Source organism: Palaemon carinicauda, chromosome 4, assembly GCF_036898095.1.
Source record: "Palaemon carinicauda isolate YSFRI2023 chromosome 4, ASM3689809v2, whole genome shotgun sequence".
Classification (NCBI taxonomy): domain Eukaryota; kingdom Metazoa; phylum Arthropoda; class Malacostraca; order Decapoda; family Palaemonidae; genus Palaemon; species Palaemon carinicauda.
Window position 1 is genome coordinate 94,632,420 of NC_090728.1, and position 15,409 is coordinate 94,647,828.

Below are 15,409 nucleotides of genomic sequence, written 5' to 3' on the forward strand. Positions count from 1 at the left end.
TGATTCGCAATAATCGCGAGAGCCTCAATGGTCTCGCACGGGAAACTATCCGGCGCATTATGAAGATCGCCGGCGCTTGCGCGTCTAGCGCCGGATCCAAAGATCGTCAGCTATCGACCGTCGACGATCGCGTGCGGAAAACCGCCCGCGGACGGCCTCAAAGATCGCGCGCGGGAAACTAACCCTCACGCGGAACGGTCTTCGGCGCTAACGAGCGTTATGAAGATCCTCGGTGCTTGCGCGACTAGCGCGTATCAGAAGATCGTCGGCTAACGATCTTCGACGATCGCGCGCGCGGAAGGGCCTCGAAGATCGCGCGCAGGAAACCATCCCGCGAGCAGACGATCTTCAGCGCTTACGTACGCGCGAGTGAAGATCGTAGGCCCCTGTGCGTCTAGAACGCAACAGAAGATCGACGGGAGCGCGCGCACGCGCGCTTGGTTGAAGGATCAGCTAACTCGTAGATCAGGAACTGGGATGTGTCCCTAAAAGGGAGGGCATCCCCTGAAGAGGACCAAGGAGGTCTGTTTCAGAGCCGACGATCAACTGAAGTACTGCTAAACACTCCGAGGAGTGGTCTCTGTGAGGGACCTTTCCCGCGAATGGGAGAGGTATCCTTCGTAGAAGAGACTTAGAGACACCGCAGGCTGTACCGCTGGTGAGCGCCTGTGCACTATCTCAGGAACCCCAACGATGTGCGCAAATGCGCAGGGAATGTTGGTAGCAGCCTAAGTGAATTACTGGAACAGGGTGTCTCTGGAAGGCAGTCTCAGGAACAGCAGGAACAGCCGAGCGCTAGCGCGCAAGGGAAAATTGGCGCGCAGGGAGTACCTGGCACTTAAGGGACTTACTCACAATGTGAGAAAGTCTCTCCTGCCCCGGAGGGAGGAGCCCGTTGGATAACAGGGGGCGTGGGCGCCCAAGTCAGGAACGGATACAGCAGGCAGCAGGTCCACTGAGGGCACGAGAGACCAAAGGTCTAACGTAGCCTGAGTAGTGAGGCTCCGAAGGGATTAGCTGCAAGACCCCGAAGGGTCAGCGCAACGAGAAACCGAAGTTTCCTCGTCACTAATCACCGAAGTGTAGAAGTGACTAAAGTTACGAGAGCCCAAGGGAACTGCATAACTAAAGCTCCGAGACCCCGAATGGTTAAGGAAAAAAGAGAAACCGTAGTTTCCCTGTCACTAAACACCGAAGTGTTAGTGACTGAACAGCAAGCTGTTTCAACAGGAACAATCCTACGAAGAGGAGTCTCTATGAGTGGCCTCTCTCGCGAACGAGAGAGGTGAGCGCTTCGTAGAAGAGACTGGTGATGGAGCCCCGAAGGGCCGTGAGATCAGCTGACGTAAACAGGAACAATCCTCCGAAGAGGAGTCTCTGTGAGTGTCCTCTCATGCGAACGGGAGGAGACACTTCGTAGAAGAGAAAAAAAGGAGCAATCCTCCGAAGAGGAGCCCTTAGTGCGGCCTCCCTCGCAAACGAGAGAGGTCTAGACTTATCTTGCAGCTGCTCAGCTCCTTGAACATAGCTACAGAAGCAACCACTCAGCCCCGAGAGCATAGTCGCTAGTACCATGGTCCGGCCTTGCAACCACTCAGCCCCTTTAGCAAGTCACAAGGGCGGTCGCTCAGCCCCAGGAGCATAACAGCCTAAGGACCAGGGAAGGTAAGAAGGGAAGTTAACAACTACCCAGGAGGCAAACCTCCTTATCGTTCTAGGATGTCCTAGAGAGGCGGCGGCGACAGCAGACTCCCCAGGCATAAAAAGGACAGCTCTACTTCGAAGGCACACAACAGGCACGAAGAAACAGCATCGTAAACTGTAAAATAAAAAGAATAATTATTTAACAGGAAATCCCCCGGGTGAAACTCCGAAGAGAAACCCCGAGGGAAAGTAAAACCTAAGAACGAAAGTAGTTATGAGCCCTCCTCCCCCACTGCGGGTGAGGGGGGGGATGAAAAACTTAACAAAAAAACAGAAATTATAACATAATAATTATGCAACTGACTTTGAATGTTCCAAGGATCACAGACCCCCAAAGGGACGTGTTCCCCGGCTGAAAAGTTAAAAATACAATTATATTCATAAAAATAATTGAGACAAATAAAATGAAATAGCGACTCGGCCTGAGAAGCTATCGTAGGCGTAGTACGGAGTAAGAGGTGAACGACCTCGAGAGAGGGGCCGTACTCCACGAAGGCAACCATGGTGGCCTAGGAGTGAACGGCCGTGACCAAGAAGAGAATCGTGGTGGCCTGGCTAAGCCGGCGATCACTCGTAAACGTACACAACACACACCGCACAACACCAAGAGCAAAGGAAACTTACTATTTTCTATACACAAAAATATATATAAACATCAATAATGTTTAAATATATTAAGTATAAGAAAAGGTCAGTTATAAAGACAAAACAATAATGGCTGTCAAGTGAGGATGGGAGCAGAGACTTCCGATCGCCATCTGAGCCAAAAGTAAAGTGAGCCTTTCACCTGTGTGTGTGAGGGGGAGGGCTAACTAGCGGAGGGGTAGTAAACCCTCGTTAAAATTTGTATGGCTCGTCATTCAGCTACGCCGAAGTAATTACCCCATGTAAATAGCGTGGTTTGTATTTCAGTTACGGAACAAATACTTTTTCTTAATGTTACAAAAGAAAAATGATAACAGCACAAAAGCCAAAGTAAAACCGGGTGGAATTGAAACCCATACAACTACAGAACTGTACTAAGATTGAATGGAAAACCAATTTCTTTCATTTCAGAAATTCAAGAATCACAACTTATAGTGAATGAAGAACTACACTTCTTCCCACTTACCTCCATTTCACACATGTAGCACCAAGCTCTCAAGTTAGAGAGATTTAGTGTGATGCAATGAGATGGAAACTGGTTATTATGGGATGCTGAATGGTCATGGTGAGCCTCCCCGCACCCTACTCTCATGCATCCCGAATATAAACACAACCATAAGCTGGAACCGCTGGCACCACACCATTCACATGTACCCTGAAGTGCAGTGACAGAGGATTGAGGGGGTTGTGTCAACTAAAAAAGGATCTTAGAAACTGTGCATCTTATGAGCTCTGATTCACAATAATTAACAAAATTTGAGCAGGAGTAAAAGCAAGCATGAATTTCTACAGTATACCATTTACAAGGAGGGAATTACTTTATATCTAATGCTTTACAGTATGAAGTTTACTAAGTTTACCAAGATTTTCTACTAGACATAAAAATTATCAAGATTACAATTCATTCTATAAAATAAAATATATGAAAGGAGCACACATTACCTTATTATACAGTATATCTATGGTAGCTAACTTCTAATGTAAATCATTATACCTTAACTTTGCAAAATTGCAGATTCTACCCATATTAAATAGTTTGAATTTAAAGGGACTAACCACCAAAAAAGTCACAGACCATGGGCATCACTTTTAGTACTGGTCAATTTTTTTTTCTTTCTGTAAAAACTTCAATCATATAGTATTCACAACAGAATATTATGCAAATGCAGCCCCATTATTTTGACAATTTATGATGGCAGCAAAATCTCCATATTGCTGAATTCTCAAAATCTTATGAAAATTTCTCATACTATATACATATTACAGCCAAAGTGGTTACCCAACAAGCCTTTTCTACAGACAAACAAACATGAAAAATATACAGATCAATGTTCCATACATGAATTTTTTCATTTAACTTCCAGACATAGCCCGTTAGCCAAGAGTTTGAGTAACTTCCTATATATAGGAAATCGTGAATCATTCTCACAAGATTGTATCACCATGACATGGAACCCAGATTTAACCACTGTACTTCACAAAAGATATGTATTTTTAATGGTATATTTTTTCATACATGTACTTCACAAAAGATGTGTAGTTCTAATGGTATATTTTTTCATACAAATGCATATTACGTACACTGAGTCCATAAAAAAGAATTTTCAATTCTTGGGTGTCTTGTGGATCCTCACATTTGGTCAAGACCATTACTTTTCCATTGAATTTCAAGGGAAGCAGCAGACTTGAGAGGGAAGAATGATGGCAATCATTATATGATGAATGGATTTGAATAAAAAGCCAATCCTTTTATAAAAAGAAGCCTTCGATAGTGTTCACCAGCCAATTTTGAGTAGAGTCATGTGTTATGATGGAGTTCCTCTTAAATGTGTAAATAAGATTAAATCTGTTCATGAGCATAGCAAGTGCAAAGTTAATGTTAATGGAGTCCTATCAAATGAATTTCAAGTGAAAAGCGGAGTACTCCAAGGGAATGTGTTGTCATGGATTTTGTAATGCATAGAACAGTTGGGGATGGTGGAGAAGGATTGGACTGGATTGGTAATAGGAAATTGCTGACCTAAAGTATTCTGACACTGTCCTTATTAGCAGAAAACCACAGGATTTGCAATCCTTGTTTACCAGAATGCATGAAATGTCACAGGAGGTAGGGCCAAGATAAATAGAAAAACAAAGATGATGAGAAGGGAATATGCAATGGAAGATGATATATAATTGGAAGAAGAAAGGATTAATGTGGTAGAATCATCTAAATATGACAAATTCGTAGATAATTTGTATTGTTCCTAACTATACAAACCTTAGCTATTTATTAGGGGTTATACTTTCGGCGGAGCTGAAATGATGAGCCATTAAAATTTAGCGAGGGTTAACTACCAACACCGCTAGGTAGCTTGCTACCACTCCCCCTCACACACCTGTGATTTAGTCACTTTGCTTGGATGTAGGACTTCAAGGGAAATAGGGATGGCGGGCAAGTTTGTATAAATAGCTAAGGTTTGTACAGTTAGGAAAAATACAAATTATCTACGAATTTGTCATTTGTTCCGTAACTGGAATACAAACCTCGCTATTTATTAGGGGTCATTAGGAAGGGTGGACGTCCCTCTCAATCTGGCTTTGGGCTTTGCCCGGGGACTCCTTATCTGGGTATGTTAGTACTCAAAAATAAGGAGTCCCTGCCCTCGCTAAACCTTGCTACGCAAGGTCTGCAACTTACGCAAGCTGTGTTGAGACGTGTAGAAGTGTGACTGTCTAGGTAAAGTTATTCCGAGTCTCTGTAGGAAAAACCTGATGTAACCAAGACTTCCCAATACCACCTCGCTAGGGTATGGGGACGCAACAGTATTAGCTTAATACTAGGTACACAAGGGAGCATAGTTTACCTGCAGTGGTTTGAGGTCAGCTTATGCAGAGAACCCAGGATGCTGCTTTCCCCACGAGAGGGTAGGATGAAGAAAAGAATAAGAGCCAGTCAAATCTTTTCATTCACGCAGACTAAAACCAGGTAACAGTGCCCTCAACCTTCTGCTACTTGTCCAATAAGGAGCTTGAGGTATACAACCAGCTGTTGTGCAGCCACCACCAAACCGATAGAGATCTTATCGAGTTCCTGTGGGTCACGTCTTGCAGGAGAAAGGTTGTGAAAGTCACCTGGAGCATTCCCATCCTTTCTTGTAAAACCTGCATCACAGAGTAATCTGCTAAGAAGGACCAGGGGCATAGTTATGCCCCTGATACTGTGAGTCGTCATGTCGACATTATGTTTCGGTGATCCTCCTCTAGTCTCTCCCAGTGCTGACAAGAGGAGGGACCCGGGCAGGCTGTTGCCGTTTCCTTTAGGTAAAGTCTCATACCTTACCCTGGGTACAGTAACGGATGATCTGGATCGTCCGTTACCTAATTGAGACTTGTGTAGGATCCGTCACCTCTGGAGACTGTGTCAGGTGACATACTCAGGGACGAAACATGGAGTTTTTATGATAAAACAAAGTTTTATGAATACTTACCTGGCAGTTATATATATATAGCTAATTATCTCTATTTATCTCTATTTCGGCAGAATTTTTCTAAAACTAGGCAACCGCCTTGTGGTGGTTGGGTGGTAACACCCGTTAAAGGGTGGTAGGAGGAATCATTCCCGTTTTCTGTTCTTCAGTTCATCTATGCCCGACCTGTCTCCTGAGGGGAGGTGGGTGGGCCTTCGAATGTATATATAACTGCCAGGTAAGTATTCATAAAACTTTGTTTTATCATAAAAACTCCATTTTTATGAATAGAACTTACCTGGCAGTTATATATACATAGCTGATTAACACACTTGGAGGAGGGTGATAGACAGTAACATCGTTGGGGAAACAACCAAAAAAGCTGTAGGATAAATAAACACCTTGATTCCTTACCTGCTAAGGTAGCTGACTTCAAAGGTTCCTGCCTCTTGAGTCGCTTTCCCTTAGGAGTGTCAGCCAGGATGTGACCTGCAGTGCTGAAAACACTCAATCGAGTCTGTCAACGGGGTGAGACCAACAATCTGACTAGACTTCAGGACTACCTATTGCCCAAAATAAAAAACCGCAACTTTACCAAACCAACCACCTAACATTTGCAAAGTAGATAAAAATTATCTAACTAGACTGAGGTGACTGTACACAAGTCGAAGTCCTCAGACAACCAATAAAAAATACACCAACCTATGCACAAGTAAACAAAACTAAGGTTGAGGGGAGGTAGTAACTCCTTTGCCTAATACAGAAGCCGTAGCTACGTATGGTCCCAAGGTAAAACATTTCTCATAATCCACCCTCACCTCTCTGAGGTAATGAGAGGCGAACACAGAGTGGCTCCTCCAGAATGTCGCATCCATAATTTGACGGAGCGACATGTTCTTGCGGTAAGCAAGCGAGGTCGCAATGGCCCTCACTTCGTGAGCTTGCACTTTTAAACGTCCGAAGTGTTCCTCCTCACACAAGAGATGCGCTTCTCTTATCACTTCCCTCAGGAAAAAGGACAAAGCGTTCTTGGAAAGGGGCTTTTGAGGATCTTTCACAGAACACCACAGGGAGCTAGAAGAGCCTCTCACACTTTTCGTGAGAGACAAGTAGGTCTTGAGGGCTCGTACTGGACAGAGCAGCCTCTCTTGCTCTTGACCCACTAGGTTGGTCAAGTTAGGAACCTCAAAGGTCCTCGGCCAGGGCTTGGAAGGGTTCTCGTTCTTAGCGAGAAAGTCTAATCTCAAGGCACAAACTGCCCCATTCAGATTGAAGCCTACCTGTTTTTCAATTGCATGGACTTCACTAACTCTTTTAGCTGTTGCTAAGGCCAAAAGAAAGAGGGTCTTCTTGGTAACCTCCCTAAGGGGAGCCTGTGAGATGGGCTCAAATCTCTTGGTGCACAGAAATTTAAGAACCACATCAAGGTTCCAAGAAGGGGGCTTTAACTGGGTCTGCTTGGTCGTCTCAAAAGACTTCAAGAGGTCATGTAAGTCCTTATCGCGAGACAAGTCCAAGCCTCTATGCCGACAGACGGAAGAGAACATACTTTTGTACCCTTTGATAGTGGACACAGCTAGCTTAGCGTCCTGTCTGAGGTACAACAAGAAATCCGCAATCTGGCTCACAGAGGTAGTGGATGAGGAAATCTTGTGCTTCCTACACCAAGCCCTAAAAGTCTCCCACTTGGACTGGTAGACCCTCTGCGAAGAGACCCTCCTCGCTCTGGCGATAGCTTTCGCAGCTTGCGCTGAAAAGCCTCTCGATCTGACGAGCTTCTCGATAGTCTGAAGGCAGTCAGATTGAGAGCGAGGGGGTTTTGATGATATCTCTCGAAGTGGGGTTGTCTGAGCAGATTTGGACTTGCAGGGAGGCTTCTTGGAAAGTCCATCAACAAGTCCACCACCTCCGTGAACCATTCCCTCATCGGCCAGAACGGAGCTATCAGGATCATCCGTCCCGAATCGAGGAGGGCGAATTTCCTGACTACCAGATTGATGATCTTGAACGGGGGAAAAGCATAAGTGTCCATCCCCGTCCAATCCATCAAAAAGGCGTCTACTGCTATTGCCTCTCTGTCCGGAACTAGGGAGCAATAGATGGGGATCCTCTTGGATAAGTTGGAGGCGAAAAGATCGAAGAGGGGTCTCCCCCACAGCCTCCAGAGACTCTGACAGACCTGTTGGTTGAGGGTCCATTCTGTGGGAAGGACCTGCCCTTTCCTGCTGAGCATGTCCGCCCTCACATTCTTCTGTCCCTGAACAAACCTCGTCAGCAGGTTTATCCTGTTCTCCTTCGCCCAAAGAAGGAGCTCTCTTGCTGTCTCGAACAGAGACAGAGAGTGAGTCCCTCCTTGCTTCCTGATGTAAGCAAGAGCTGTGGTGTTGTCTGAGTTGACCTCCACAATCTTCCCAGACACCAAGTCCTTGAAGGCCTTTAGCCCCAGAAAAATGGCCATCAGCTCCTTGTTGTTGATGTGCCATCCCAGCTGAATTCCTTCCCAATAGCCTGAGACCTCCTTGCTTCCTAGTGTTGCCCCCCAGCCTGACTCTGATGCGTCTGAAAACAACACTAGGTCTGGGTTCTTCTTGTGTAAGGAAATCCCTTCCCCTAACAAGGTTGGGTCCAGCCACCACTTCAGAAGAGTCTTGACTTCTATTGGAATGGGGAAGGAAAAGGAGTCTTCCTGCATCTTTCTGTTCCACGTCTTCGAAAGAAAGTGCTGAAGAGGCCTTAGGTGGAGTCTCCCCAGAGAGAAAAACTGTTCGAGGGAGGATAGAGTCCCCAGCAAACTCATCCACTCCTTCGCTGTGCATCTCTTCTTGTCCAGGAAAGTTCTGACTTTTACGAGACACTTGGTCTGTCTTTCCTGAGAGGGAGAAGCCCGAAAAAGAACTGAATTCAGAACTATCCCCAAATAGAGAATAGTCTGATTCGGTCTGATCTGAGACTTCTCCCTGTTGATGACCAGGCCTAGATCTTGAGCCATCATAAAAGTCTTCCGTAAATCCTCCAGACATTTCTCCCTCGATCGTGAACGAATCAGCCAATCGTCCAGATAGAAGGATATCCTTATCCCCTCCTGATGCAGCCAACCCGACACATTCGCTATTACCCTGGTGAAGACTTGAGGAGCCGTGCTGAGACCGAAGCAAAGAGCTCTGAATTGGAAGCACTTGCCCTGCATTACAAATCTCAGGTACTTCCTCGAAGTCGGATGGATGGGGACATGGAAAAATGCGTCCTGCAAGTCGAGGGACACCATCCAGTCCCCTGGACGTACTGACGCCAGCACCGACTGAGTCGTCTCCATGGAGAACTTTGTCTTCTCCACAAATACGTTGAGAGCGCTGACATCCAGGACGGGTCTCCATCCGCCCGAGTTCTTGGGGACCAGAAACAGGCGATTGTAAAAGCCTGGGGAGGATAGATCCCGAACCGGTTCTATCGCCCCCTTGTCTAGCATTTGGTTGACAAGGTCTACTAGGGCCTTCTCTTTCCCCGGATCTGAGTACCGGGCTACTAAGGCCAGCGGAGCATCTGCGAGAGGAGGTTTTTTCAGAAAGGGGATCTTGTATCCTTCCTTGATGACTGAGAGGGACCAGGTGTCCGCCCCTCTCCTCTTCCAAGACTGCCAAAAACCTGACAGTCTTGCGCCTACTGTCTGGAGGAGACGAACTTCATTTTCTGGAGCAAGGTCTGAAAGAACCCCTGGTAGATCTTGGTCCTGATTCTTGCCTTCTCCCTCTAAAATCTGGTCTTGAAGTAGTCCTTCCCCGAAAGGGCTGCTGGAATCTCCTTTCCTCCCGTTTCAAAGAAGAAGGAGGGGCTGCCAAGGGCTTACGAGCAGAACGAGATAAAAGGTCTTGGGTGGCTTTTTGGGCCAGAGAACGCGTAATGTCATTAACCAGGGACTCGGGAAAAAGATGTTGAGAGAGGGGGGCGTAAAGAAGCTCAGACTTTTGTGCATTGGTAACAGACCTAGAAGCAAAAGAGCAAAGCAGAGCTCTCTTCTTTAGGACCCCAGCTGAGAACAGAGCAGCCAACTCATTCGCCCCATCTCTGAGGGCCTTATCCATACAGGACATAATACTGGTAAGGTCCCTAGATCCTTCCATCTGTTCAGTTTTCCTTGCGAGAGTCCCAAGCGACCAGTCTAGGAAACTAAAAACCTCAAAGGCTCTAAAAATACCTTTGACGAGATGATCCAGCTCCGACATCGACCACATGACCTTGGCTGAGTTGAGAGCATGCCTTCTAGCAGAGTCCACTAAACCAGAGTCATCCTTGGAGGAGGAAGGCACTCCCAGACCCAAAGGTTCTCCAGTTGCATACCATATACCCGCTCTTGAAGCAAGACGAGCTGGTGGAAACGAGAAGGAAGTCTTAACTGTTTGTCTCCGCTCCATCATCCAGTCATCAATCTTCGTGAGAGCCTTCTTTGCGGAGATAGACAGCTTCATCTTGATGAAGGCCGACTGTTTCTTGGCCTTCTTTTTGTTAAATTGGGACTGAGGAGATTGAGGGGCAGCAGGTTGGAATTCCTCTCCAAAAAGTTCAAGAAGGGAGCGAGAGAGAACTTTGTAATCTCCCACAGCGTCGGCAGGATTATCATCGTCATCAGAAAAATCCTCGAGGTCCTGATCCACATCTGCAATATCCTTCGAAAGAGAAGGATCCTTAGAACCCGACAAGGGCAAATCAAAGGCATCATCCTGCAAAAGACGGGTTGCATCCTGGAGTCCCGCGCTAGAAGAATCCTTGGGACGAGAGGCAGTATCGTCCCGAAGAGGTAGGGTGGTATCGCCCTGGGACCGAGAACGAGAGGCAGAGTCGTTCTGACGTCGAGAGCGAGAGGCGGTATCGTCGTGGCGGCGAGAATGAGAGGCGGTATCGTCGTGGCGTCGTGAACGAGAGGCGGTATCGTCGTGGCGTCGAGAACTAGGGTCGGTATCGTCGTGGCGTCGTGAACGAGAGGAGGTATCGTCGTTGCGAAGCGAACGAGAGGAGGTATCGTCGTGGCGAAGCGAACGAGAGGAGGTATCGTGCTGGTAACGTGAACGGGAGGCGGTATCGTCTTGGCATCGAGAACGAGAAGCAGCATCGTTCGATAAGGTATCGTCCCGGTATCGAGAACGAGAAAACGTATCACCCTGGTATCGCGAAGAAGTATCGCCTGGCGAAAGCACACATTCCTCATCCTGGCGTAGAGAGGGAGAAGTTTTCTTTAAAGAAGAACTCCGTTCTCTCTTAGAAGCAGACTTCTTAATCGGCAACGAGTCGTCTTTACGTCTGTCAGACTGGGCGTGAGGGCGGCTAAAGGCTTGTACTAAAGTCAAAAGTTGTTCCTGCATGACAGACATAAAGGATTTAGCAACATCAGCTGGGTCTTGCGGCCCCGAAGGGGGGGGCTGACGAATAACACTCGTGGAAGGGGGAGGATCTTCGGCAGCAGGCTTCGCCCTTTTCACAGGCACAGAGTCGAAATCCTCCTCCGACGGACAAGGTTCATAACTGCTAGAACCGGGAGAGAAAGAACGAGACCGTTCGTCGCGGTTCCATCTCCTCTTAGTAGGTCTTGAAGCTTCAAACTTCCATTTACGTCTGGACGAATTCGGAGAAGAAAACAACACATCCGACACGTCTTTCCCGTGACGGTCAAGAGCAGCCTGGGAATCGACAACAGGACTGTCTGAGGCGACGGCTGACCGAGGGTACGTACCTCTCACCCCCTTTCGGTCATCGACGTACCTTCTCCCTTGGTCCTGGGAGCTTGGTAGAGGTCTAGGCCTAGGGGTATGACAGATTCGGTCAGTCGCCACCTCCACTGCACTAACACAAGCACTTTCACTTTCCTTACCTTTAAAGGCCTCCAGTTGTTCTTTAATGGCCTTCAACTCGGCCGCCAGGCTAGCGTACCGAGGGTCATCCGTAGATACGGAACCTGTAGGAGGTGCAGGAGTTACTACCTCAAGGGAAGGATCAACTTCCAAAGAGGAATCAGTAATAGGATCAATAGCTAAATCTACGCTAAGTTCGTCTTCCTTACCACTAACAGACTTAGACTTAGACCTAGAAGCTCTCCTAACTCTATCGAGCTCTAGCTTACGCACATAGCGCTTCATAATTAACCAATCTTTCTCATCCAAAACCTTACATTCCCCGCACCTATTATCAAGGGCACAAACAAAACCCCTACAATTAGAACAAACGGTGTGAGGGTCTACCGCCATTTTCGGTAGTCTCACCTTACATTCCTCATTCGCACAGATACGGTAATGACTCTTTTCACTCATAATGAAAAACAGCAAAAAAGCTAAGAGAAAACAAAATACAACGATCGCCAAAACCCCAAATCAGAGTACTTCACCAAAAAAGCAGACTGGTACACCGAGCAGGGAAAGCGAAGAAAAACTCTTAATGACGGACCAACGTGTTGTCGATCCGGCCGGCAGAGATGAACTGAAGAACAGAAAACGGGAATGATTCCTCCTACCACCCTTTAACGGGTGTTACCACCCAACCACCACAAGGCGGTTGCCTAGTTTTAGAAAAATTCTGCCGAAATAGAGATAAATAGAGATAATTAGCTATATATATATAACTGCCAGGTAAGTTCTATTCATAAAATGAACATTGTCTTTCACCCTTCTCAATAATGGCCGATGTCTTAAGAGAGACCATGAAGTTCCTTGACTCGTATGGTTGCTGTCTGAGTGTGTAGGAACATTGTGTCCTTAAATCAGGAGAAAATTTGTTGCCTGGTGAAGTGGAACACAAGGAGGTCCCTTTAGGGATCGGAGATTTCAATCATGTTCTGAGAGGAAGGTCTCAATTCCGACCGGGGAAAGGCAAGTTGTAAGTCCGTAAGAGTTAGGAAAAGTCTATCCATAAGAGGGTGTCCCTTTCTTTCAGTTTGAAGGTGAAGGATCAAGGTTGAGTGGTCATCTTTACCTGTCGAAAATGAATAGGGGGTCTTTTCCTCTTGCATATACTCGAGGATTCCGCTATTGTTGAAATCGAGGTATCGAGTGGAGAGACACTTTCACATAACGCCAACCACACAAGACGTGATACTGCCTGGTAGACTGATACTGAGGAATTCCTCAGACATCTAGACAACCTTTTCGCAAAGAGGTATTGGGTAGTCTTCAGGCGTACAATCATAGCAAAGCTATAGCTTGCGGTAGGTGTCGAAGTGGGTTGTCTGTTATGTGGAAAGGGTTCTCATGGAGGCTCTATCAGGAGTTGCAAAAGGTTTGGAGACCGTTCTGCATAATGCCATACCGGAGCTAGGAGAGTCCTTGAGAGGTTGACCGATGTTCTAGCCTTGTTGAGTACCCTTCTCCAGATAAAACAGGGACGAGACATAAACATCATTGTTGCACCCACCGTTGTTGCCAGAGAGCCTTGGGGTCTAGGGCTGGTGAGCAACGGTAGCCTGAGATTCAGGAGCATTGCAAACAGACCCCCTAGTTGGAGGACCTCGTAAAGTCGGGACTCTGTTGGCTACATGGTGATCCAAAGTACATTCGGTATACCTGATCTGAGATGCTGTGCATAGATTATCGGCAAGCACGTTCTTCCAGTCTGGAATGAAGCGGGCTGAAAGTGGTACCGAACGGACTTTGGCCCATCTTAGTGTTTATACTATTAGATGGGAAGACGCTACAAGCCAGTTCCTACTTGCTTGTCGATGTGAGTTTCTATGAGGTGTGTGGTGTCGTCCATCACATCACTGAGTGGTCTGTTAGGAACCGATGAGGCTGTTGAAGGACCGAAAAGTTGGCCTTCATCTCTTAGGAGATTTAAGTGAAGGTACCTTCGGGCTCTGTCCAGAGGGTTGAAGTCATGTGGTGCAGCACTATGGTCCCTCCTTTCTTCCTTTTCAGACTCAAGTCTCCCGGAATGGAAGTCGTTCTCGTTTCGAGAAGGTTTTTGTGGAGATTGGTGTTTAGAATCATTCCCAGATACACCAGTCTCCTGGGAGGGAAGTAGGGAAGATTTCTGTAGGTTTGCCCTGATCACTGGATCTTGGTAAAAGGACTTCAGAAGTTCCAGTGTTAATGCAAGGTTGCCACTGAGTCTGCTAAGGTCAGTCAGTCGTCCCGAGAAAGCGGAGACAGAAGCCGATCCTGTGAGACCAAGATGGGTGTAGTGGAAAGACCGAAGCACAGTGCCTTGAACTGGTGTTTCTTGTTTGTTTAGACTTAATCTTCCAACCTTCCTAGATGGATGGTTTGGACCTGGGAGTAAGTATTCTTTAGGTTCAGTGTGCAAATGAAGAACTGAGGTCTTAGCCCTTGATCGAACTCCAACATGGTGTGGACAATGACCCAAAGGGACAGCTCCTTGCTGATCCTTTTGCATGGAAGACTGTCGACGCTGGAGTCTTGACTCGTGTTGTAAAGGATCAGGCGCGATACCCGGTGTAAGAATTCTTTTCTGAGAGAGAATTTCTTTAAAAGGAAGGCCATGCTTAGCCTTACCACGCGCCCTCATGGGATTGATGCTATTCCTTGGAATAGAATCAATCTGGCGAATGTTAATCAATGGTTAACTGTTGGGTATCATGTTACTGTGCAGTTGGAGAGTGCTCGCAAGTAGTTCCCTGTTGGCAAGCCATTGATGAGGGTTGTCGAACGCTTACCGATCACTTTAGTGTGATGGCAAACGGCCAGTAGCGAGAAGTATGTTGTATAACTTCTGATCTAGGAACTACAGGAAGCGGTTGACTAGTAAGTTCGAGTGACGAACTGCTGGCAAATAACCGATGACCGATGAATCAGTGGTCTGCGAGCCGATGGTGAGTTCGAGATCAGCAAGCTGATTATGGTCCACCCGGTATGGTCAGAGATGAGCAAGCTGAATATGGGCTGGTCAGAGATCAGCGAGCTGAGTTCAATGATCGAAGAAAGATGAGCTGCCCATAGGTGATCTAGTGATCAGCAAGCTGATGACTGGTTATTGACTAGCAATCGATGATTGGAAATGCTAGCAAGTGGAGATCGTTAGTCCTTGGAGGGACTAGAGGTCAAAGATCAGCATTGAGCTAGCAATTGGCGATCTGGTGATCGGCGACCTAACGATCAGTAAACTGTGAACTAGCCATCAGCAAACAGTGATCTAGAGATCAGTCTGTTGATGCTTTCCTGTTTGCTGCCGGTGGTCTGTCAAGGAAAAAAGAAACTTCAGAAGAGACAGGGACCAAGGATTCCCCTTTTCGATTCCCTTGTAGGATGGAATTTTTGGGATCTTGAATCCTTCTGTAGAGCCTTATTTCTCTTTTCCCGGTGGCAATGTTTATGTGCTTGCGGGGAGGAATGGGGCAATGGTGACATGTCCAAAAAGTTTTATTCCTTTTTATTGACAATTGCGCAAGTGTGTAGGTGAGTCTGGAGCGATGGCACACAGGATGACGCTGGTGCTTAATATCTGCCTGGAGAGCAGCCAAGCGCTGGTTCTTAGGCAAGAGCTGGTGCATTGGATCTGTGAGCATTGACTCTTTGGCAAGAGCTGACGCATGGATCCGGGACCGTAACTGCACAGGAGGGCGCAGGAAAGTGAGGATTGATTGATTGATTGATTTAAAGTTTTCAGGCATCCTGACA

General features: G+C 46.8%; 1 protein-coding gene across 5 annotated transcripts in view; it reads right to left on the minus strand.

Moving 5' to 3' along the window:
- LOC137640067 (ubiquitin carboxyl-terminal hydrolase 20-like) overlaps positions 1-15,409 on the minus strand; it is a 318,666-nt gene that overhangs the window by 217,278 nt on the left and 85,979 nt on the right. For all 5 annotated transcript variants that reach the window (XM_068372501.1, XM_068372497.1, XM_068372498.1 and 2 more), the window contains exon 3: positions 2,816-3,004. In XM_068372501.1, the coding sequence (XP_068228602.1) occupies positions 2,816-3,004 (189 nt within the window). The remainder of the gene's footprint in view (positions 1-2,815; positions 3,005-15,409) is intronic.